The sequence below is a fragment of the Puma concolor genome, chromosome B4, assembly GCF_028749965.1.
Source record: "Puma concolor isolate L17-30 chromosome B4, mPumCon1.1.hap2, whole genome shotgun sequence".
NCBI classification, from domain to species: domain Eukaryota; kingdom Metazoa; phylum Chordata; class Mammalia; order Carnivora; family Felidae; genus Puma; species Puma concolor.
The window spans coordinates 78,885,250-78,911,173 of record NC_141673.1 but is presented as its reverse complement, the minus strand read 5'-3'; the positions used below and the strand labels follow the sequence as shown (position 1 = coordinate 78,911,173).

Sequence of the window (25,924 nt, the reverse complement as noted above, 5' to 3'; positions counted from 1 at the left end):
TTCAATAAGCAAAATAAGGGATGAATACCTATGGAGAAAAGCAAAACAGGGAAAGGAAGGATTACTGTTTTATTTTATGATTTATGCATTTATTTATTTAGGAAGGATTGCAATTTTAAGTAGACTGGTAAGACCTTATGGAGATGGTAGCATTTGAGCAGACTTAAAAGAGAGGAGGGGTAAAAATCTCCAACAAAATACTAGAGAACTGAATTGGACAGCATAGTAAAAGGATCATACACCATGACTAGGCATGATTTTACCCCTGCAATACAAGGATGATTCAACATACAAAAAAAAATTTTTTAATCTAAAATCTGTTTATTGGAATAGTTTCCATGCATGATGATTTGGGGTGATTTTGGTACTAAAGGAGCATCCTTCTGTAAGCTTTGCTGTTCCTCCTGTGGGTTGGTACAGGACAGTGGAGCAGCCCACACACAAAACCACTGTCCATGATGTAGGAGCTTGGGCTCTGCACCAGGTGCTCCTTCTTGTGCTTTCTCTTCTCCTCTTCCGGGGACGGGTGCGGGAGGTCCTTTGTGAGGAGCATGTTCTCCTGGGCAGGTAGTCATTGCTGGAAAGCTTCAACATACAAAAATTGATCGATGTCATACACCACATTAACAGAATGAGGGGGGAAAACCACTCAATCATCTTAATTGATACAGAAAAAGCATTTGACAACTGAGGGGTTAGTTGTGCTCGTGGTCCAAGGGAAGACCATTCCACGTGGTCCAATGGAAGACCATTTGTGGTATAGCAAGTGTAAGGACTTTCCTGAAGCAGGAAACAGCAAATGTATTTGAAAACAGCAAGATGATGGGTCTGGCATGTTTGAAAAGGCGTTGAAGGGGCAGATGATAGGAGTGGAAGTCAGAGAAGGGGCCAGGCTTGTGTGATGGGAAGGCACGGTGGGTGCAGTGCTACTGGAGGGTATACAGGGGGGCATTCACATGACCTGACTTCCTTTTCAAAGGATCCCTCTGGCTTTTTCTGTTGGGAACAGACCACAAGGAGCAAGGGTGGAAATGGAGAGGTTAGGAGGGCTAGTGCAATAATCCAGATGGTAGGTGATGGTGACTTGTACCAGAGAGAAGCAGTGCCGGTGGTGAGAAGTGGTAAGATTCTGGGCATATATTTTTTAATGTTTATTTATGTAAAAAGTTTTTAATGTGTATTTATTTTTCAGAGAGACACAGAGTTGTGAGTGGGGAGGGGCAGAGGGACAGGGAGGCACAGAATCTGAAGCAGGCTCCAGGCTCTGAGCTGTCAGCACAGAGACCGTCACAGAATTCGAACTCACAAACTCACAAGATCATGACCTGAGCCAAAGTTGGAGGTTTAACCGCTGAGGCACCCAGGTGTCCCTGATTCTGGGTATATTTTTGAAGGTAGAGTCTATAGGATTTGGTGGTGGATTAGTTGTGGGGAGTGTGTGTGTGTGTGTGTGTGTGTGTGTGTGTGAGAGAGAGAGAGAGAGAGAGAGAGAGAGGGAGGGAGGTGATACTGAGAGGGAGAGAGGGAGACGGATGGAGAGGGAGAGGGAGGGAGAGAAGGAGAAAGCAGGAGAGAAGAAGAGAGCAGTGAGAGAGAAAGCAGGCAGAGAATGTGTCATGGGTGACACCAAATCTTTCTTAAACTTTAGGATTTAGCTACCATCGGTGATAAGTGTTTCCACCGTATTTTACAACTGAACGAGTGTATGGTAACATTGTGAGTGAGAATCTGCTCTTTACACAGAATTAAGCCTATGTCACAGTTGCAGGGTTTGTTGGTTTTTGTTTTTCTTTGACCATTTAGCTGACACACCTGGCTGATGTTAAGCTTGCTTATCACTAGATGGCACCGTAGCTTTAGTTGGCAGAAGATTGCATGTTTCAGTAACAGCTCAATCCCTTTCATTGCAAACTGGTCTTAAAGGGCCAGCTGTCAGGATTTTTAGGCGTGACTAAGTGACCTGGGTTTGTAAGTTTGCCTCCTGAAGGAGCAGCAACCTCAGATGAGGAACTGAAAAGAAAAACCTACACATTCACACCGACATGGTCCTACACAATGATTGCAAGGATAGTTTGGTGGAGAGAACCTAGAAGGAAGCTTAAGCTCTAGAAACCCCTCAACTTCACACTTCAAACGTCTGGGGAGAAGCACATTTTGGGATGGCAGAGGCAAATCACACTTCCTTGCATGCAATTTTTTTTGCAAGTAAGCTTTACACCCAACATGGGGCTTGAACTCAAGACCCTGATATCAAGAGTCACATGCCCTACAGACTGAGCCAGCCAGGCACCCCTCCTTGGGTGCAATTTATGTTCTTTGCATCTTGAGGCTATTTTTACAACAAAACTGATGTGTCAATATTTTATTAGAAATATATTTACAAACTTATTTGTAATTTGTATTTATAAATACTTAAAAATTATGTTATGTTGGGGCACCTGGGTGGCTCAGTAGGTTAAGAGTCCAACTCTTGGTTTCAGCTCAGGTCATGATCTCACAGTTTCGTGAGTTTGAGCCCTGCATCAGGCTCTATACTGGCAGTGCAGAGCTTGCTTGGGATTCTCTCTCTCTCTCTCTCTCTCTCCCCCCCACACACACTATCTCTCAAATAAATAAATAAACTTAAAAATTTTTAAAAATTATGTTATATTTATAAACAATATTCTCCCAATGTGGCAAAAGAAGTTATGTTTTTCTCATCATTCCATATAATTCCATTAGCTTTATTGTTCTCCCGGCACTGAGGAAAAACAAAGATAGAAAGCCCCTATTTTTGGTGTACCTGAATTGTGTAAGAACAGAAAACAATGCAACAACTTCGATTTAAAATAAGCCACAAGGCTCAATCAGTTAAGCATCCACCTCCTGGTTTTGGCTCAGGTCATGATCTCACAGTTCATGAGATGGAGCTCCACGTTGGGCTCTGTACTGACTGTGCGGAGCCCTACTTGGGAGTCTCTCTCTCCCTCTCCTTCTGCCCCCCCCCACCAAAATAAATAAACTTTAAAACTATTTAAAAAATAAAATGAGACGATTTGAATAGAAGATGAATGGATGGCAACTAAGCATATGAAAAGATGCTCAAACAACATAGATGAATCTCAAAATAATCATGTTGAGTGAAAATAAAGATGAAAAAGAGTACATACTGTATGATTGCTTTCATATAAAAATCTAGAAAATACAAATTAATCTGTGGTGACAGAAAGCAGATCAGTGGCTTCATGGGAATGGAGGAGGGGATGTGGGCAGGGACGGGGTGGGGGGGGAAAGAACACGGGGACACCGAATATGTTCACTATCTTGATTTTGGTGATGGTTTCATGAGTGTATACATACATCAAAACATCAAATCGTACACTTGAAATATGTAAAGTTTATTGCATGTTAATTACACCTCAATAAAACTGTTAAAATTTAAAAATGAGACACCGATGTGTAATGTTTGTTAATTTACTCATTTATTTGCTTTCTCTTTCATGTAGCAGAATTTATTGAATCTCTTAACCGTGCCAAAAGAAAGAAGAGGAAAAAGATGGTCTGCCTCTCAGTCTAGTAGAGGAGCCAGGCAGTGACAGTGCTGCATGATATTCCTGTCGGATAGACCCGTAAGAAGCTAAGAAAATGTCGAGATTAGTGTGTATGTGTGTTGGGGAAGGCGTTTCAGAGGGCCTCGACCCTGAGCTGAGTTCTGAAGGATGAGGAGGTGGTTAGAGACAGTGAGGATGGGTTGTCTATGTGGGGGTGGCCCTAGCTTGCTGTCTTCATCAAGGCTTAGGGTGAGAAGACAAGGCCCAGAGGCAGGGGAGCAAACTGTAGGAGAGAGAAGGAGAGTTTTGAAACCAGGCAGGCTAGAGAGATAGGGAATGATCCCTAAGACCCTGGGAAGCTGTGAGCAGGAACTGGACTCTGATAGGGAAGGTCTGGGGAATCAGGGAGGATTTTAAGCAAGGGAGAACATGATCAAATAGCATGGTTTAAAGAGCATGGACAGGTCAAGTTGAGAAAGAAACACCAACATTTTTGCCCTTAGGTTTTTCCATCATTATGGTTACACAAGTATATTTAACTAGCCTCCAAGCCCTGCTAGGAACTTTTCCTGAATCTGTTCAGATGTGTCCAATTCTTTCCATCCTTGGCACAACTACCTTAGTTCTGTCCTCATTATTACTTGCTTGGATTACCACTACATCCTCCGATAGGGGTCTCCTTGTCCTCTGTCCTGTCTCTGTGCTCTACCTGCAGCTTAAAACATTGTTCTGAAACTCAATCTGATCCTCTCAGTCTTAACTGAAAACCTGATCTTCAGCCTCCAGTCTTGTGCCTTACCAACACTATCTCCACATTTCCAACGATAATCAGTTTCAGTGTACTTATCAAGCATTTACAATATGCCAAGAACTGTGCTAAGCACTTTACTTTTTTTCATTAAATCCTTCCAATTCATTATTATTATCATCATCACTATTTTACAGCTGAGAAAACTGATTCTTAGTGTAGGGGAGGGAAAGCTTTCCTCTACCTCTTATGGGATCTTCATATTTAACTGAGAGAAGATAAATGAATGGAAAAAAAATAGAACGTAAACATGCAACACATACAGAACTCACTCATGAGTAACTCAAAGGGGGTGGTTAGAATTTGGCACTCCTACATCTAACTCAGTAGGTGATGGGCAAGAGTAGAGAGGGCACTTACAGGAATGACTTTTTGGAAACATCAGTGGTTCTTTAGGAGAATAGGTAGGAGGTAATTTTGAGACAATGTCTGTTTGGGTGTGGTATTGATTTCTCAAGTGTAAGAGGATTAGTTGCTCCCAGGAAGGGGTTTATGACAGTTGAGTTCTTTTGGGATGTTCTGCTTTGGGCAGATAAGGGGTTTCAGGAAGTCAAATCCCTTCAGCTCAAAAGAATTCTTATGCTGAAGTAGCATATTTTGGGGTGGCATATCCGGGTCCCCCTCATTAGGGAGGTTTTTAATGTACCTGAGGTCATTTAGCTAATAAGTATAATTGACTAAAAAAACCCTTGAAGACAAATTTCAGTACAGAACAAGATTTTTTACTTGCACTTGCAAGAGAGTCTGCTTATTAGAGAGCTGGCTCTCTGAAGAAAAAGAAAAATGTAGGCAGATATTTAGAGGTAAAAATCATAAAGTCAAATGATAGCTCAATTGTTATTAGACACTTGACAAGTCTGCTTGGTAGCATTTGGGTCAATTTTAATAAAAACAAGACAGTTCTTTCTTTTAACTAAGAAATAATAATACATCAACACCAAGCAACAACAGAAAGAAAAATCCATGTCTGTTTTTCATGACTTATCTGGTCTATCTTATCTTATAGGAATGTAAGGCCTTTTCTGGACTATAGAATATACAATAGCCCAGGAAAAAACATTTAAGTTGTACCATAGAGAAAGAGAGGAAGGCAGGATTGGAGAGAGACTAGTTCTAAGAATAGAAAGTGGATCAATTTTAAAATTATTAAGGTGGGCTGGGGCAGCTGGGTGGCTAAGTGTGTTAAGCTACCAGCTCTTGATTTCGGCTCAGGTCATGATCTCAGGATTCATGAGTTGGGAGCCCCACATCAGGCTCTCTGCTGTCAGCACGGAGCCAGCTTTGGATCCTCTGTCTCCCTGTCACTTCTCCTCCCCCACTCATATGCGCTAGCTCTCTCAAGAATAAATAAACGTTTAAAAAAATATTAAGGTGGGGAAAGGACACTGAGCAGTCCCTTTACCTAGTTCCAAGTGTTGGTTAAAGTAGCTTCACATTACTAAATGCATCTTCAGTGATGAGCACTTAGATTTTCTTTAAAGTTTATTGATTTATTTTTGAGAGAGACAGGGACAACATGAGTTGGGGAGGGGCAGAGAGACAGGGAGAGAGAGAATCCCAAGCAGTTTCCTCGGCACTGTCAGTGCAGAGCCCTACGCAGAGCTCAAACTCTTGAAACCGGGAGATGGTGACCTGAGCTGAAACCAAGAATCTGATGCTAAACTGACTGAGCCACCCACGCGCCCCTTGAGCACTTAGATTTTTACTACAAATCCTCTTTTGTAGCAACATTAGGCTTGCTTCTTCTCCCTGGTGTCTTGGGCAACAATTGGGTTGTTCATGCTATTCACTGGGATAGAACACAGAAGCTAGTTAAAAATAATTCTTTGACAAATTGATCTTGAACATGTATTAAGGTTTATTGCTAGTGAGGGAATGGGAGAGCATGTGGAAATAAGAAGTTATAGTTGAGAAAACAAAGGTTTACATCAACAGCTAATTTTTTAAAAAGTAGCTAGTTAATAAATAGAGTTTTATTCACAGTCATTAGTTTTATAGAGGAAATCTAGGGCAGAATGACTCAGAAACGCTAGGTGTGTAGCCTACCAATTTAAAATAAGTATAGCTATTCATGCAAGAAGGAAACGATAAGGATGCATCTGGGCTTGTTAACTGGAGTAACAGTTTCATTCCCTTCTAGTAGTTCCTAGAAGTTCCAGTTTACAGGGAAAATGGGAAACCCCATAAACTGAGGGCAGAAATGGAAAACAGAAGCAACGAGCTCTAATTTTGAAAGGTGGCTGCCAGATACTGCAAACTAAGACGCAGAAACATGGTTTGTCTGTTTTTTCATTTGGGGTCAATTTTCCTTTCCTTTGGCACAGCAGAGCAGGTTTTAATTGTTGTCAGGAGGGATGGTGAGTTGATTTTGGACTATATTTAGTTGAAGGTTGGAAGATGGACATATGGGTCCAGAACTCGAGTGATATAGGTTGCAAACAGATTTACATTGTACATTTATGAAAATTATTGTAAAAGGGAAGACATACATCATGATTTAATCTCAGTTGAAGGTAAGCGTCATAAAAGGCTTATACTGTGACTATTTTGCTCACCATTTTATGCAGGGTGCCTAGAAGTGTGTGAAAGGGCTCAGAAGGAATTGCCCCAAGGTATGCCACTTTGGCCTGCAGATTATTTCTGAGCTGAAAACAATCAAGGTACAAAAAAGACTCAGGAAGAAACTGACCTCCCCTAACTGCCTAAAAGAATTTAAAAAGAGGACCTGCTCCAGAAGAGAGCTATCACCATAGATGACTATAGTATAAGATGAATTAGATGTGATTAGGGAGGAATTTAGCAGTCTTAAAATTCCTCTCTATGTCCCATTGTTTCCTATGGGGCAGCAAACATTTCTTTACCAAACATTTACTCCTTTTCATCTTCTGTGAATTGCTTTCCTTCCCTTTGAAGTCCCAAACTCCCTTCTCCTCAGTTCAGGATGACATATATCCTCATTTTATCTTCCTGCCTTTTCATTTCTCCTGTACCTGGCATTCCCCATAGGTACAAAATTCAATTTGGTCTTCTTCTGTTAATGTATTTAATGTCAATTTAAGACTAAGATCAGCTGGAAGAAGCTTTGAAGGGTAGAGGAAAGGAAGAGAAACCTATTTCCTCTCCAACACGTGCCTGGCACAAAGCAGATGCTCCAGTTTGACTGGATTTTGTAGAAATCAGAGTTTGGCGGTCCCCGGTTCCCAGAGGGAGGTGGAGCGCCACCTCCTCCGGAAGCCCTGTCCCTTTAAGAAAGGTAGGAAAAGGGAGAGAGAGGCTGCTGGGAAGGAGGGCGGGGCCCTCTGCCACCCGGAGCAGTGCGTCAACCTCCACGCGGGGGCTCGCAAGCGCCAGGCGCGCTTCTAAAAAACGCAGGAAAAGACGCACTGGGGCCGGGGGCTTAGCTTCCCTGGGCCCTGTTAGCCCAGCCTGGTAAGAAGAGGACTGTGTCTGCCCCTTTAAGGCTGACTCCTGTTCTCCTTGGAGGGAAATAACGTGGTCACACACACATTTGGGACTTACCCTTTTGAACTTCCCCTTCTTTCCTTAACAGTGCATAGTAGTACCAAGTATCCTCTACGTAAGTCGCGTGTTCATAACAGATGCTTCATTGGTGCTGGAGTGGGAGGGGGAAACGTCGGTCTAGAAGACATGGTGTCCCAAACCAAAACCAGTTTCACGTTTGTTCTGCTGTATTTTTAAGCTTAGGCTTGTGCGATTCAAGGGCTGACCCGATACTTCTAATAGAAGGAGTCCAGTGAGAAGGCAGGCTGTTAGAGACCTGGGATCCCGAGGGCACGATCCGGAGATGATTAACACCCGATGGAAGTCTGTACCGAGTTCACACAAGTGGCCTGACAGGTATTTTAGCCTGCCCTGTGTTTTGATATTTTAATTGATCGCTTGCATTTACAAGTGGGAGTTTATGTGTAAATATCTGGGTTATTATCTTGGGAAGATCTGGCAGTGTGTTCTTCCCTGACCAGTTTGCTGGCCTCTTTGGACTATTGAGAAACCATCTCCAGTTCGCTAAAGTCTTTCTGTTACAACCATTGGCATCACTCATCACGAGTCTGGACCCTAGTAAGGGTTTGAGTTTGGGGCCCCTCCTCTAAATATTGGAGTGGATGGATATATGACTATTTAAAACATTTATGTAGAACAGATCAGAGGTCCCAAGTAACTGGGTGTATAGTTCGTGTTTAAACTGCTGTTCCTTACTCTCGCTTATTCTCATTCAAGGTGTTTTTCTGTTGGAACAAGCGTTTTTGGCCCAGGCTTGGGAAAGATGAGTCATCAGAGATATTTACAGAAAGATATTTGGGAGTTGATATTCTTTTGTGACAATTAAATCCACAAAGTTTTCTTTTAAGGAAAACATCTGAATCTTGATTACATTGATGTTTTATGCTACAACAATTTTTATTGAAATAGAGTGTACTCAGTATGATTTATATGTCTTTGTCCACAGGCAGTTATAGTTTGTTAACCTCCACAACTCTTGGCAAGGCTTCATAAAAGCAAGACCAGTGTTTGCCCTGGTAATAACTCTGCCTCACCCACTAGAATCTAAGCTTCCTGAAGCCGCAGACTTTTATTTTGTTCAGGGTGCGTGCTTAAAGGTAAGTGATTTATTCAATGTGTGAAAGCACTTTAAAGGTAAACCTTACTTTATGTAACAGGCATGTTGCCAAGGATTTCTCTCAGATTCAAGTACGTGTATATTTGTTGTTCTAAATTATTAAAAGGCTTTTGTTGTGAAAGGCTTCCTTTTTGAAAGGTTGTATTTTCCTAAATTGATGCACCAACACTTCCATCTGAAATGGACTTGCACTTGTGAATCATCTGCTACAGAGCTTACACCGTAATATTTTCTCACTGTGTAATGGGATTTGGACGTGTCAGTGAGCCTTGGAATTTTCAGCTTTATTTCTATTTTTAGAGACGCACAGATTTCCAGTTGAGATCAGTGTGGCAGCCAGACCCTTCCTTCCTCATGAGGAGCGGCAGCTCTTGTCAACAGCATCACTGACAGAACCTGTGTTTTGGAAAAGGACTGATGGCTTTGAGCCTGGGTGGGAGAACATTTGCACCATTTCCTGTGAACCACTCTGGTGTCTTTCTGAAAGCTGTGAGAAGCAATGGTCTTCCCTTGTTTCCCTGGAGCCACAGCCCCTGGAGAAGAACTGGAAACGTTTTGGATCCTGAGATGAAAGCTTTCCTGGAAGAGAACACTGAAGTCACCAACAGAGGCAGCCTCACTCCTGAGATCCGGTTGCGGCTTTTGACGCCAAGCTGCAAGTTCTGGTGGCAAAGAGCTGACCTGTGGCCCTACAGCGATCCTTACTGGGCAATCTACTGGCCAGGAGGCCAAGCCCTGTCTAGGTACTGCCCTAATTGAAATGGGAACCTTTAAGGACCATTCAGATCCTTTCTGTTTTCTACAGATCCTTTTTTCTGCATTCTCCTTCTCACAAAAAACCAGAGTAAATCCCTAAATTCTTGTTTGTTTAATTTGGAACACTTTACTTCAGGCTTATCAAGGTAATTCCCCATAGACAGTTCTCTCTCCAAGAGAAACCCTAGGGTCAGCTGTGAAGACCATCGCCAGCTATAAATGATCTGGAAATTTCACACTATTCTCAGGTTCATGGTTCATAATATATGGCCAGTGCAGAGTTCCTAGATGGAAACTAAAGCCCCAGTCCTTCAGCTTTCCTAGTTTAATTTCATAAATATTGCTCCTCGAGCCTCACACTCCCTCCATCATTGCATCTTAATCTCTCAAAGAACAAGAGATATGAGTGGGCCCCACAAAGGTTCCCTCTTCTGTAGTGGCCTATTGACGTCTCAAGTGAACTCTGGACTTGAATCAGCATTTTTTTTTTTTTTTAAGTAAGCCATATGCCCATTGTGGGGCTTAAACTCATGTCCCCAAGACCAAGGGTTGCACCTCTACTGACTGAGCCAGACAGGCGCCTCTGAATCTGCATTTTTTAAGGTCTCCTAATTCCCCAGACTGCAAAAGTGTTCTTTTTTTTTTTTTTTAAGTGTATTTATTTATTTTTAGAGAGAGCACATTCGAGCAGAAGAGGGGCAGAGAAAGAGGGAGAGAAAAAATCCCAAGCAGGCTCTGTGCTGTCAGCTCAAGTCCTGGGGCTCCATCCCACGAACCTCAAGATCATGAATGAACCTCAATATCATGACCGGAACCAAAATCTAGAGTTGGAGGCTTAACCGACTGAGCCACCCAGGCACCCACAAAGGTGTTCTTTAGAACATTTTCTCACACATTCACACTATGCTTTTTATTAAAACACAGCTGCTGAAACAAAGGCAAGACCTTGCAGCATTTCAATCTGGTCTTTGCTCTTGGATTGGTAAATGATTAAACCTGTTTATGCCTTGAGGTTCTAGAGCTCTGAAATGAAAAGGATAAGGACTTCTCATTCATAGGTATCATATGGCCTAACAGAACTAATGTTGCTTATAGTTTTAAATGTAAATTAAATAAATGTAAATATAGGGCTCTTCAGAGAATGAAGATTGGAAAGCTTTCTAGGTGTTAATAAACAATTCTGATTTTCTGGTTGTTGTTGGCAAATTTTCACGCTTTCTTCACTTACATCCTACCTTAAAAATATTGACATTTTAAATGACGTCTATTAAAGTGATTGTTTATCAACTTCAAATACAAATTCCTTAACAGACTGAATCAGAGGCTGCACATCGGTGCACCCACAGATGTGTTTTGTTTGGCCTTGTAAGCTTAAAACAAAAAATTAGTTGCTAACATTTTACAACTTGGAAAACTTCATGTAAAAATCTACTCTGACTTGAAAAACAGGACTATGTGATAACATGGGATTTTGTGTGGCAACAGTGCGCTGAAGATGGGGTAGCAGCTCTCCCTTTAGCCTGGCCATGGACACCCCTACTTTGCCATAGTCCCTGCTGTTCTTCACTTTCCACTAGTAAGGTCGAGTGTCAGTTGATAATTATTATTTCAGGGTTTCTCATCCATCTTCATTGTTTCATAACAATTTATCCCTGGTCCAAATTCTTTAGTTGAACTGGACTGTGTGCCTTATCAGAGAGGTCATTATAATGTTAGCAGTAGGTAAAACCATTCTAGGATGAACAATCAAGAGGAGACTGTGAATTTCGAATCTCACTTACTGAGTCCTGATTGTAGCAGTATTTTGTCTGCTTATATTCTTGGTGCTTAACAGTTTCTGGATCCTAGTAAAGTGCTCAGTACTTTAAAACGACACATTTTTGGTGGGTGGTTGGCTGGCTCAGTTGGTAGAGCATGTGACTTTTCATCTTAGGGTCATGAGTTCAAGCCCCATGTTGGTGTAGAGCTTAAAAAAAAAAGGGCTTTTTCTTTTATTATTTAAAAAAAAATTTTTTTTTTTTAACGTTTATTTATTTTTGAGACAGAGACAGAGCATGAACAGGGGAGGAGCAGAGAGAGAGGGAGACACAGAATCTGAAACAGGCTCCAGGCTCTGAGCTGTCAGCACAGAGCCCAACGCGGGGCTGGAACTCCTGGACCGTGAGATCATGACCTGATCCGAAGTCGGACGCTTAACTGACCAAGCCACCCAGGCACTCTGCCATTTCTTTTATACTTCTTACTGACCTTCTCCCATCTCAGATAGTATTTTTTTTTCTTTCTTTCTATTTAGGTATCTTTTGGATAATCCTGATGTTGTCAGAGGAAGGTCTGTATTGGATCTTGGGAGTGGATGTGGAGCTACAGCTATTGCTGCTAAGATGGGTGGGGCATCGAGGATCTTGGCCAACGACATAGACCCTAGTAAGGATTTCATATTTAAAAATATTTAAAACTCTATTTTCTTTCAGGATAAATATCTATAGATGCCTCAACGTGATAGTTTATTTCCATGCGTATTTTGTAATCTGATATCGTGAACTTATGTTCAGTGGGATACTGATATTATCTGTGAGGATCCTGTGAGGCCTGAATTAAGTACATTTTTCTTAACAGGATTTATATTTATGTCTGTCAGATATCCCAAGGCGATACCACTTGGGAGCCTGGGAGCACTCACTGTTAATTTCTGGGCTGCGAATTTCCTGAAATATGTAGGTTGTGTGTATTTGACCCCAAACCGAAGTGAGGAGAGGCCTTGGGTTCTTAAGGGAGATTTTAGTCCATTAAAACCCAAGTTGAGACAGGTAAGTTTTAATTTCATCTGAGTTTCTTTTAGTTTTCAGTTTTACCGAGGATTTAGCTCTTGAAGATCCTGTTTTATACAGGGGTCTCAGTTCTAACTTGCCACATTGCTCAAGCCCAAGGTTTGTTTCCCTGTCTTCTAGACTAACAAACCAAACCTCTTGGTTTCTAGGTCAGCAAATGTTCCTTAAAACCTCCACAGTTTTAGGTGTTTTGTGTTGTTTTGTTTTGTTTTCAGGATATCCATTCATATATCTGAAGCAGTAAATGGTTTCTATTGGTGTAAACTGCTTTACCTAAAAAACAACTTACAACAAAAGGGAAAAAATATTGTTAGGAGATTTTCTGAATCACTTAAATGAACCAATAGGGAATCAAAACTGCCCAGCATATACCAATGCATTTTGTTCTTTTTAAAGTTGCAGGAATGGCTATCACACTGAATTGTGAATTGAACCAACTGAATCCTTTTCCAATTTTAACCAAAAACATTTTGGATTTGGAACAAGATAAGTGGGACCTTGTTGTGCTTGGAGACATGTTTTATGATGAAGACCTTGCAGACAGTCTTCATCAATGGCTGAAGAATTGCTTTTGGACTCACAGAACTCGAGTACTGATTGGTGACCCTGGGCGACCCCAGTTCAGTGGACATAGCGTTCAACATCAGCTGCACAAAGTGGTAGAATATTCACTTCCAGAGCCTACTAGGAAGGAAAACAATGGATTGACAACAAGCACAGTATGGGATTTTCGGCCTTGAGTTGTCCAAGTGCTTCTAAGATGAATATAGCTATGTTTGGGTTTACTCCTAAGAGACCTGCCAGTTTAGAGCATGCCGTTCCTGTTAAATGGCAAATCTTGTTTCCAAAATGTGAAGGCTTAAAGTTTTGTCAGCCGTTGTCACGTAGTTCTGCATTATGCCAAATATACAAATCTCTACCTGCAATTTTCTAGTTTTACTGCTGTAGGGATAGAACTATAAAAGACAGTACCAAAATGGTAGCAACATGTAATTTAAGTAGTGGAGAGAAATGAGAAAGTGTAGCAAAGTCTGTTTGTGTAGTTGAGGACAACTATATGATATATCTTTGAATTAAACACAATACAAAATACATAAGAATGCTGTATTTCCAAAAAATTACCTGTAAAGATCAAAGATGCATTTAACATGGTACAGAGTACATGGGCTTTGGAGTCAGGCAACTCTGTCACTTTCTAGTTGGGATTTTCAGGTAGTTAAGCTCTCTGAGCTCTAATTTCCTCATCTATAAAATTGTAACAAAACTTAGTAAACCTCACCTCAAAGGCTATTATATTAAATGAAAGCATAAAGTACTTAATATATAATAGGACCTCAATGGACAGTCATGCATAAAAATAAAGATTCTAGAATTTCCTACATACTCTGTACTGTGACACCTTATGATGCCTCTTTATGTCTCGCTAAGGTTAGCTAGAAATTGGTTATGCTACCACTACATGTCCCAGGTTGTCAGGATCTGATAAATCAGAAAAAACCCTATGACATAAATGAGAATGTAAAGAAGAATATGTACAGTATACCACTATTTATATAGAAAAGATATACATATGTACTTACATATATATTCACATATAAAATACGTATTTGCTTGCAACATACATAGACTATCCCTGAAAAGGTAAATAAGTAACTGGTAACAGTGGTTGCGTTCGGGGTAGGGTACCAGATAGCTGGTAGACTGGGGTGGGAGGGAGACCTAGATTTTACCTTTGGGTCTTATAATTTTGTACTAATTATATGTACTACATTTTCTTTCTTTTCCTTTTTTTTTTTTTTTTTACTTTTTTTAATGTTTAGTTTTGAGACAGTGAGCACAAGTGGGCAAAGGGCAGAGAGAGGGGGACAAAATCTGAAGCGGGCTCCACCCTGACAGCAGCAAGGCAATGCGGGGCTTGAACTCATGAACTATGAGATCATGACCTGAGCTGATATCAGACGCTCAACCTACTGAGCCTCCCAGGTGCCCCTATGTACTATATTTTCTATTCTCTAATTTAAAACTAAACACCAGCATCATATATGTTACAAGTGAAGTAGAAGATGCAGCCTTTCTAATGTGCTCTCACGTTCTTCTACACTGCTTAGGAATTGTTTATAACATAAGCATTATATGTAAGCTTTCTAATAATACATGCATGCCACTGGGATTAGGGTACCAAGGAGATGTGATCAGTTATAGTCATACAGCAGAAATGTGCAGAAAGCAGTAAAGGACAAGTTGTTGCTTAAATAGGAAAATAAGATAATTAGATGGGAATTTTGGAGCTGGGGCTGCAGAGGAACTTGGGATTCTTGAACTTGGAAGTCAGAATTTATTCCAGCCTACTGAAACAACTCTTGTGCATCTAATTCCTGCTGGTTTACTGGGTCTCAAACATTATCAACTGTAAATTTTTATTCAGCTTTGGTTAAAATTAATAGAAATTATAGGCTACAATGGCATTGGATGATATTTGAGAGGAAAGAGTTTTGTTGACATATCCTTTGAAGATTCAGAATATTCTGATGGTTATTGCCCTTCTTAGCAAGATAAGAAAGAGAAAATTGGAGAAAATTACACTCTGGAGCACTGTGGAAATTAACCTGAGACAAAGAGAAGATTTAAGCTTAAATATCTAGGAACCCTGCTTCTATTATCCTCTCTTGATGATTTATTTGGAGGGCACAAGAAGGTCGTTGAGGTGTCCAAATGTTACTTATTTTAAAATCTCCCATGTATATAATGGTGAGCCGTGAATGACTTCATAGTTTAACAAACAGGTTTGTATTAAGACTATTCACATTTAGTGGTGCCTGGCTGGCTCAATTAGCGGAGCATGGGACTCTTGATCTCACCCCACGTTGAGTGTAGACATTACTTAAAAAAATCCTTTTTTTTTTTTTTTTAAAAAGGACCATTCAGGGAGCGCCTGGGTGGCTCAGTCAGTTAAATGTCCAGCTTCGGCTCAGGTCATGATTTCACGGTGAAATCATGACCTGAGCCGAAGTTGGACATTTAACTGACTCCCTCTTTCTGTGTCTCCCTCTTTCTGCCCCTCCCCTGCTTGCGTGTGCTCTCTCTCAAAAATAAACATTTATTTTTAAATTTTTTAAATGTTTTTTAATGTTTATTTTTGAGAGAAAGAGAGAGAGAGAGACTGAGCATGAGCAGGGGCGGGACAGAGACAGAGGGAGACACAGAATCCGAAGCAGGCTCCAGCCTCTGAGCTGTCAGTGCAGAGCCAGATGCGGGGCTCAAACCCACGAGCTGTGAGGTCATGACCTGAGCTGAAGTTGGACACCTAACCAACTGAGCCACCCAGGTGCCCCAAAAATAAATAAACATTAAAAAAAATAATAAAAAAGGACCATTCAATTTTAAAGTGGTTATTGATATAGTTGGATTAATATCTTCCATATTTGTAACTGTTTCCTATTTGTTGCCCGAGTTCCTGGTTTCCTTTTGGTGGTCTACTCTTGTCCTGCCTTCTCTGCTTTAAAGTTTTTTTTGTTTAATGTTTATTTTTGAGAGAGAGATGGAGCGAGAGACAGAGTGTGAGCAGGGGAGGGCAGAGAGAGGGAAACACAGACTCTGAAGCAGGTTTCAGGCTTTGCGCTGTCAGCACAGAGCCTGATGCAGGGCTCGAATTCATGTACTGTGAGATCATGACCTGAGCCAAAGCTGGGCACTTAACTGAGCCACCCAGGTGCCCCCTGCCTTCTCTGCTTTAAAAAAAATTTTTTTTTTTAATGTTTATTTTTGAGAGAGAGAGAGAGCACAGGGGGAGGGACAGAGAGAGAGGGAGACAAAGAATCCGAAGCAGGCTCCAGGCTCTGAGCTGTGAGCACAGAGCGTGAAGTGGGGCTCAAACTCACCAACTGCAAGATAATGACCTGACCTGAAGTCAGACGCTTAACTGACTGAGCCACCCAGGTGCCCTGTGCCTTCTCTGCTTTTAATTGAGCATTTTCTATGATTTTCTCTCTTCCCTTAGGATATCAATTATACATACTAAAAAAAATTTTTTTTAGTGGTATACATTTATAACTAGGCCAAGTCCACTTATAGTACAAGCAGTATTATAGCACTTAATGACTTTCAGTTTGTTCAGCTTTTATCTTTCGAGGACAGGAGTGATGACTTCCAATCTCTTTATAACATCAGACCGGAAACTGGAAGTACGGAGATTATTTTTATTTATTTATTTTTGTCCTTTATTTTTTTCTGTGTCCATCAATTCAACAAATATTGGGTGCTTGTTATGTACCAGATACTGTTCTAGGTACTGGGAATACAGCAACGGGAAAAAAAATTTTTCTGTCTTCGTGAAGCTTATATTCTAGGGTGGGGAGACAGATAGCAAACAAAAAATAGACAAGATGTCAGATGGTGATAGATGGTAAGGAGAAAAATAGAGATCAAGGTAACAGGTGAGGATGATAGAGACAGATAGGCACGGGGTCCTGAAATTTTAAATAGAAATAGCTAATACAACCAGCAATATAAAAAGTCAAGAATATTAAACTGCAAAGTGCTTTAGGAAGATAATCCTTTACAGACCCTAAAAAGCTGATCTTCAGATCTTAAAACTTGTTTCCCCAAGAGAGGAAAAAGCTACTTTGTTTGATATTTACTATTAAATTTTATTGAATTTGTCTTTAGGGGTAGCTGGCTGGCTCAGTTCGTAGAGGAGGTGAGTCTTAATTTTAGGGTTATGAGTTCAAGCCCCACATTGGTGGAACCTACTTAAAAGAAAATTCACAGGTAAAACAGGCTTTACCCATTTTACACATATACATATGTACCACCTTTGAGGGGCAATATATATATCCATACTGTAAACATACCATATTTATAAAGTAATTAATAGTAAGGTCAAGAAATAGAGTTGACTGTGTAAACCCTCCTTCTAAACATGTAGAAGAATTTTGCCTATGCTATACTTCCCTTCTTTTGCACTACATCAGAGTTAAAATAGAAAATCTTTAAGAAAGTCCCACTGAGACAGGCTCATGGCACAGGGAATATTCTGAATTTGGGGGTAGTTTAAACACTGTATATATCACTGTATACGTATAACAATAAAAGAGCAATACGTTTGAAAACTAAGACCTGTGCTATTTGTTTCACAATGTGAAACCAACAGAGCTTTAGAAACAGCCTCTATAATGATATTTTGTAGCTACTCATTCTTACAAATTCCTGAATGCAGTTTTTAAGGAAGAAATTTCATAGATGCATAGCACGTATTTGGAAAAAGTAGCCATAAAAAGTAAGTGGCTGGGCAAGGGCCTCAGTAACATTCATATGCTGAATGGCTGAGGTGTATGATGTCATGGGTTTATGGCATTAAACTATTATATTTCTTTCTTTTATTGAAATGAATTCTGGGAAGATTTAAAGGCCTGATGTTCAGCTTTCCTTTTAGCCAATGAGCACTTCAGGAAGGTAGGGGCCAGAAAATAGTTAGGAAGGTAATTATGCCTTTAGAGATACTTAGAATTCTAATGGTTATTCATATTGGTAAATTTTCTCTTACAATGGCTCAAATATGTAAGTAGGAGAAGGAAATCTCCAGGGAAAACTGGTAATTTAAAACTTTGTTATTTAAGAAACAAACACAATACTCCCCCCACCCCCACCCCGAATACATCAGAGGGCATGCTAGGCTTACCACGTCAAAAACAATGACTCCTCAAACAAACACAGAATAATACCACTATTAAAATGTTTAAGAGTCTGGTTAACTTCAAAGCAAAAACCACATTATTGGAAAGCCAATCTCAAAAACCATTGTTTCCTGGGAATGTCGTATGAAGATCATTGCTTTGATAAGCTTCAATAAGCATCAATAAACAGTCCAAGTCACTTGCTTTAGTTTGTTTGGGCCTACTAATTGCTCCAGGACTTCTCGTGAATGATCTACAAAAGAAAACAATGACAATATATTAACTCACAATAATCAGAAATATTTAATATGTCCTCAATATAAACTAGGGGTGATAATAACTATTATATCTCATAGGGGTATTTAAAAGATTAAAGGGCATGATATACAAAGAATAGCATACAACTAAAAACATTTAATTAATGGTAACCTTCATTTATTAGCTGCAGTGCACATGTCATAGTAATACTTTTTAAAAATGGGTATTCGTTATTTTCTCTGTAATTTCATCTTAATTTCACCAACCAGAGAGTAATGGTATAATTTCACCATTAGTCTGTGTATGAACTTTCCCAGGGTCCTGGTGGGAAACAGACATACTAAAGTGATGTGCTTGAACAGGGTTTAACGAAACAACTATTTACAAAGGAGTGAGCAGGATTAAAGAAAACCTATAGGTGTGGTAAAGCACCGTGGAAAGCTGCAATATAAATGGTTAGGGGAAGGAGCAGTTACTAGGACAATTTGACCGGTTGGTAAACATTTCCACATCATACAATATTATTATAAAGCATGATTTTTAATCGATAACTATTATATGAATTCATTATGATTTAACCAATCTATATTATTGGACATTTAGATGTTCTCAGTTATTCATATTGTATAGCAGCAGTTTTTTTTTTTTTTTTAATTTTTTAAACAAAAATTTTTTTTTCAACGTTTTTTATTTATTTTTGGGACAGAGAGAGACAGAGCATGAACGGGGGAGGGGCAGAGAGAGAGGGAGACACAGAATCGGAAACAGGCTCCAGGCTCTGAGCCATCAGCCCAGAGCCTGACGCGGGGCTCGAACTCCCGGACCGCGAGATCGTGACCTGGCTGAAGTCGGACGCTTAACCGACTGCGCCACCCAGGCGCCCCATGTATAGCAGCAGTTTTAATATGGTTTACATTTCTTTTGCGAAATTGATTTTATAAGATCTTTTAAAAATATGAATTAAAGCAAAAATACTGATAAAATGTTATTGCTTTAAAAATTATTCACAAGTTTACCAAACTTGTTCCATAGATACAGCCTATGTTGTATATACAACAGATCTCCAAACTAGTCTTGGAAAGTTTCTAGGTTAGTGGTTGTTAGTTACAGATTTCACAAACCAATAGAAAAAAATTGGGCCCAATATATGGTCCCTAAATTTGATTTTAAACAGTACAAAAATAAGCCAAAATGCCAAGATTTAGTGCAAGCAAGAGAACCAGAGTGTATGAAATGAGAATTATAGTTCAAAAAACAAAGGTTTATATCAGCAGCTATTTTTTTTTTTTAAAGCAGCTTGTAAGTGAACAAATGTAGTTATTTTGTTATAAATATCAGGGGTGGGGGTCCTAGGTGGCTCAGTCAGTTAAGCGACCAACTTCAGCTCAGGTCCTGATCTCACATTCCTGAGTTCGAGCCCTGCGTCGGGCTCTGTGCTGACAGCTCAGAGTCTGCTTCAGATTCTATGTCTCCCTCTCTGTCTGCTCCTCCCCCACTTGTGCTCTCTCTTTCCCTCTCTCTCTCTCAAAAATAAATAAACATTTTGAAAATGTATCGGGGCGCCTGGGTGGCTGGCTCAGGTATGTCCAACTCTTCTTGATTTCGGCTCAGGTCATGATCTCAGGGTGGTGGGATCAAGCCCCATGTCAGGCTCCATGCTCAGAGTGAGATTCTTCCTCTCTCTCTTCCTCTGCCTCTTCCCCTTGCTCTCTCTAATGTAAATTTAGAAAAAAAATTTTTCAACGTTTATTTATTTATTTTTAATTATTATTATATATTTTTAGACAGAGCGTGCGCGAGTGTGAGAGGGGCACAGAGAGAGGGAGACACAGAATCTGAAGCAGTCTCCAGGCTCTGAGCTATCAGCATAGAGCCCGATGTGGGGCTTGAACCCATGAACTGTGAGATCATGACCTGAGCCGAAGTCCGACACTTAACCAACTGAGCCAGCCAGGTGCCCCAACGTTTATTTATTTTTTGAGAGAGAGAGCGAGAAAGGCAGAATGTGAGTGAGGGAGGGGCAGAGACACAGAATCTGAAGCAGACTCCAGGCTCCAAGCTGTCAGCACAGAGCCTGATGCAGGGCTCAAACCCACAAACCGTGAGATTATGACCTCAGCTGAAGTCAGATGCCCAAACACCTGAGCCACCCAGGCACCCCTCTCTAATGTAAATTTTAAAAATATCATTTATTATAGAGGAAATCTAGATTAAAGGCAGGTTTTAAATAGTTTGAAAGCAAAAAGATGGACAAGGCTGTATCATGAAAACAGTAACTATTAACAAAGCTGGAGTGGTTTTACTAAGAGCCGAAATGGGGAATACTTCCTAACTCATTCTGTAAGACCAGTATTACCCTGATGCCAAATAAAGATATCACATACACACAAAGCTACAGACCCGTATCTCTAGTAAATATGTACTCAAAAATCCTCAACAATACACTAGCAAATCAAATCTAACAACATATAAAAAAGCTCATATGCCATGATCAACTGGGATCTATCCCAGGAATGAAAGGTTGGCTTAACATCTGAAAATGAATTAATGTAATACACTGTATTACTTTCTTATTACTAATGTAATAAATTACTACAACCTTACTGGCTTAAAGCAACACAAATTTATTATTATATAGTCAGAATCCAAATTAAGTCTCATTGGGCTAAAATGGATCAGCATTCCTTTTTGGAGGCTCAAGGGAGAGGATTTACCTTTGACTTTTCCAGCTTCTAGAGGCCACCACATTCCTTGCATTCCTCCATATTCAAATGGAACAACATGGGACAGAGTCCCCATGTTGCCATCTCCATGATTCTCCTTCTGCCTCCCTCTTCCATTTACAAAGATTTATGATTACACTGAGCCCACCTAGATAATCCAGGATAATCTCTATTTTAAGGTCAACTGATTAGCAACTTTAGTTCCATTTGCAATCTTATGTAACATAGCATACTCAGGTCCTGTGCATTAAAATGTGGACATCTTTGGGTGGGGGCATCATTCTGCCTATAACATATATATCAATAGACTAAAGGACAAAAACCACATCATTTCAATAGATGCAGAAAAAGCATTTTACAACACTGATGGTAAAAACATTCAACAAACTGGGAATAGAAGGGAACTTCCTCAACCTGATAAAGAACATCTAGGAAAAAGCTAATACTTAATGATGAGAGACTAATGTTTCCCCACTAAGATGAGAAACAAGATAAGGACGTCTGCTCTTTCCACTTCTATTCAGCATTGCAGTGGAGGTTCTAGCCAAGGAAATTAGGGAAGAAAAAGAAATAAAAGGCATCCATGTTGGTAAGAAAGTAAAACTATCATTACCTGTACATTATGTAATACTGTATACAGAATGTCCTAAGGAATACACTAAAAAATTAGAACTAGTAAATGAGTTCAACAAGTCTCCACATACAAGATCAATATACAAAAATCAAATGATTTATATACACTAGCAAGGAACAATCCAAAAATGAAATTAAGAATTCCATTTATGTTACCAATAAAAAAGAATAAAATACTTAGAGATAAATTTAACAAAAGAAGTGAAAAAGTCTGAAAACTATAAAACATTGTTGAGAGAAATTCAAGATTTAAATAAATGGAAAGACATCTGTGTTCACAGATCAGAAGATAATATTAACATGGCAATACTCCCTAAACTGATTGCAGATTCAATGCAATCTTTCCCAGAATCCCGGTTGCCTTTTTTTTTTTTTTTTTTTTTTAGAAATTGACAAGGGATGCCTGGCTGGCTCAGTAGGTAGGGCATGTGACTCTTGATCTCAGGGTTGTAAGTTTGAGCTCCACGATGGATGTAGAGATTACTTAAAAATAATAAAATCTTTAAAAAAAATTGAGAAGATGATCCTAAAGATGAGGGAGCATGGGGCACACTGAGGGCAAGGTATAGGCTAACAGCACACTCTGCATCCCGCCCACCCCCCCCCCCCCCCCGGTGGAATACGTGTGATATTCCATGGACACTCCTGGCTATCGAAGAACAAAAGGAAAGGGATTTAAGTGCTTGCCATGGTGATGTGGGAAACTAAGGCAAATGAAAAATTAAACTCTCTTACTGCCTACAGCCCACTGACAAGTCCTTGAAACCAGCAGAGTGACCTCCCAGTACGAGCTCAGCTGCCTCTAAGATGACACTTTGCTGGGGGCAAAAGAGAATTTTAGCTGAACATTATCCCAACCTCAAGGATCCTGTAAGTCTACTTCCTTTATCTCAACTGCCCCAACATATATGCTGTCAATCATACTTCAAGATTATGGCCTCCTCATATACATCTGAAGGGTCTCATGACTGAGGCTTTACTAGATGGTAATAAATGGTGTTTTCCTAACAACAGTTAGCCACCCCCCCACCAGGTCCTGGAAACCTTGCTTCCAAAATTTCTTAGAGACTTACACTGTCCCTGACCCTCTCCCAACCTGAGGGTATATAATGAGTTACCGGTCACAACCCCAGTGCAGCTCTTTCTGCCCATGGATCCTGTCCCTGTGCTTTAATAAAATCACCTTTTTGCACCAAAGACATCTTCAAGAATTCTTTCTTGGCCGTCAGCTCCAAACCCCAAAACTTCATCACTAATATGTATATGGGAATTCAAGGGACCCAGAACAGCCAGTACAATTTTGAAAAAAAGAACAAAATTGGAAACTATACTTCCCAATTTCATTTTAGTTGTTTTTAGGATTATTTTGGCATTTTTACTAGTTAGGAATATGTTATCAAACATTATACATACATGTTTGTTTTCTAACTCTATTTGAGTCATTCTTCTATAGAAATTTATTACTGCACATAAATAAGAGGACACTTTTCCCTCCAATAGTAACCATACAATATATTTTTATGTAATTTAAAGATTTTGAGGCTAGATGGCAGTATTATATTACTCAAAGCCTCCCCAGGCACCTTTTTCCTGAGAAAATAGAGTATTTAGGACTGTGAGTTTGAACAGGAGGAGTATTTGGTGCCTATGAGTTTATTATGCTATATGGAGAAACTGTGGATTCTCTAAGTATTTAGTGATCCCTTGCCAGAACACTGTAGAAACTGTAGGGGAGGAAAAACAATTTCTCCTCTATCCTCTAAGTTCTTGGCTGAGACACTCTTGTAAAACAAAAAGGCAATTAACCAGAAAAAAAAATAGTTTATCAATATGTTTACTTACTTCATGTATGCATGAGAGATACCCAGGGAAAATAAGTAAACTCCCTGAGACAGCCCTAGCCACCACGTCAAATCCCATCTTCAGGTAAAGACAAAAGAAAGATATTGGGGTGGAGTGGGCAGGCCAATTATAGGAAGTTACTAGAAAAAGCACAGTAAGGAGTAAAAGGTAAGATTTGCTATACACATTTAGGTTGGTGTCTCCTCCATTGGTAAGATTCTCTTGGATTTAGAGTTACCCTTTTCCTTCCCGGTGTAGAGGGGGAGATCCTTACAGATGGAGATTTCCTTTATAAATGCAAGTTTCTCTTACAAGAGGATAACTTCTCCATTTTCAGAGCTCTCTGGTTGTCTGCTGTTTCTCAGACACAATCAGCTCAAAAAAAAAAAAAAAAATCCTTATCCTAAAGAAGCATATTTTGGGGTGGCATGTTCTGCCACCCTTTAAAACACAAACTCTCAACATTGAAAAAGACTCAAAACGTCATCAAACCAATCCCACTGCTGTTGCTTGATGTCACTCTCCTATTTCCCTCCCTTTTCTAGTAACAGTTAAGCTCAGGAAATTGCTCTGTTGGGGAAAGAATTAGAGACTGAATCAGGTGACCTAGGTTTTTACTCCCAGTTCTACTATCAAGTGTTTCCACTTAAATTCATTCTCTGTTCCCTTATCCTTAAAACAAGGGTGTTGTATAGATGAAGTCTAAGGAAGCTTCTACCATCTCTCAAAATCTATGACTAACATAGTTGGAGGCCACTTTTTGAAAGAGATGCATGGCAGGGGCTTTTAAAGCACCAAGAAAAAGAAGAGAACTGTGGGAAATATAAATTAATGAATGTTTTCAAATGATCAAGGAAGATGTAATTTAGATATTTTTGTAGAATACACAGTGAAAAAGGTGAGGCTGGAAGATTTTTACAAACAATAGTTCTAATGCTTCAAAGTTCTAAAGCTTCATTTGTGTCTGGCAGCAAGAAGTTCTGTCATGCGTGGGGCGGGTGGGGATCGCCCCGGGTGGCTCAGTCAGTTAAGCCCTTAAGCATCAGACTTCAGCTCAGGCGAACTCAGGCTCAGGTGATCTCAGGGAGTTCAAGCCCCCTGTCAGGCTCTGTGCTGACAGCCTGGAGCCTGCTTTGGATTCTGTGTCTCCCTCTCTCTGCCCCTCCCCTGCACACACACACACACTCTCTCTCTCTCTTTCAAAATAAATAATAAAAACATTTTAAAAACATTAAAAAAAAAGTTCTATCATGTGGGATTGGTAATGGATGAATAAATAAGGAGAAGGAAACAATAATATAGGGTTTAGAAAAAGTAAAATACAAAATAAAAAAAGAGTTGTCCTTTAAGCAAGGAATCAACTTTAATTAAAGGAAACTCTGAAGCAAAACACTTGGGTCTTAAAATATATATTTTTTAAGTTTATTTATTTTTAGAGAGATTGAGAGAGAGGGCAAGTGAGTATGAGCTGGGGAGGGGCCGAAAGAGAGGGAGACAGAGAATCCCAAGCAGGCTCCGTGCTGTCAGCAGAGTCTGATGAGAGGCTGGAACTCATGAATTAGGAGATAATGACCTGAGCTGAAACCAAGAGTTGGTTGCTTAACCGACTGAGCCACAGGTGCCCCTTAAAATACTTTTGTTTTGGGCTCTATGTGGTAAATCGTGACATATTTATGATCCAGGAATTGAAGTAAAGAACTTCCTTGTATAGTAATCAAGATGAAACATATTCTCACATGTGACTAAAATTTGGGTCAGTTCAATAAAAAGTGGCAGATTTCCTGTTGGATTTTCCTGTCTTTCAGTGTAATACATAAATTAATCTAGTGCCGTCTCATTGCTTTATTGCCCTTCTAAAATCTAAACCTCCACGCCTGGGGCGCCTGGGTGGCGCAGTCGGTTAAGCGTCCGACTTCAGCCAGGTCAGGATCTCGCGGTCCGGGAGTTCGAGCCCTGCGTCAGGCTCTGGGCTGATGGCTCAGAGCCTGGAGCCTGTTTCCGATTCTGTGTCTCCCTCTCTCTCTGCCCCTCCCCCGTTCATGCACTGTCTCTCTCTGTCCCAAAAATAAATAAACGTTGAAAAAAAAAAAACAAAAAAACCCAAAAACCTCCATGCCTGCAAATACTGTGAAACTGAAATGCATGTCTGTTGTAGATTAGTAAAGGTGTATGAGTTGAACTTACTGATAATCATTGCAGACATAATTGAATTAAAAATAGCTTAATAAGTTGTAA

The 25,924-nt window shown here is 40.0% G+C and overlaps 2 protein-coding genes and 1 pseudogene across 6 annotated transcripts in view; 1 reads left to right on the top strand and 2 right to left on the bottom strand.

Moving 5' to 3' along the window:
• Positions 1-112: 112 nt before the first annotated feature.
• LOC112867823 (small ribosomal subunit protein eS27 pseudogene) lies at positions 113-7,982 on the bottom strand (annotated as a pseudogene). Its single transcript, XR_015253681.1, has 2 exons — positions 7,858-7,982; positions 113-585 (listed from the first exon to the last, which is right to left on the bottom strand). The product of XR_015253681.1 is annotated as a small ribosomal subunit protein eS27 pseudogene (transcript).
• Positions 7,629-13,942, top strand: ETFBKMT (electron transfer flavoprotein subunit beta lysine methyltransferase). Of its 2 annotated transcripts, XM_086713698.1 has the most exons (6): positions 7,629-7,887; positions 8,039-8,196; positions 8,807-8,957; positions 9,278-9,720; positions 12,027-12,157; positions 12,958-13,942. In XM_086713698.1, exons 4-6 carry the CDS (start codon positions 9,395-9,397, stop codon positions 13,299-13,301), a joined length of 801 nt encoding a protein of 266 aa, XP_086569824.1. In that variant the 5' UTR covers positions 7,629-7,887; positions 8,039-8,196; positions 8,807-8,957; positions 9,278-9,394; the 3' UTR covers positions 13,302-13,942. The 2 variants fall into 2 exon arrangements, with proteins under 2 accessions (XP_086569824.1, XP_086569825.1); XM_086713699.1 differs by lacking the exon at positions 7,629-7,887 and having other exon boundaries at positions 8,004-8,163.
• Positions 13,943-16,743: 2,801 nt separating this feature from the next.
• Positions 16,744-25,924, bottom strand: part of AMN1 (antagonist of mitotic exit network 1 homolog) — a 54,341-nt gene continuing 45,160 nt past the window's right edge. For all 3 annotated transcript variants that reach the window (XM_086713696.1, XM_086713697.1, XM_025930652.2), the window contains one exon: positions 16,744-18,486. In XM_086713696.1, the coding sequence (XP_086569822.1) occupies positions 18,413-18,486 (74 nt within the window). In that variant the 3' untranslated portion in view covers positions 16,744-18,412. The remainder of the gene's footprint in view (positions 18,487-25,924) is intronic.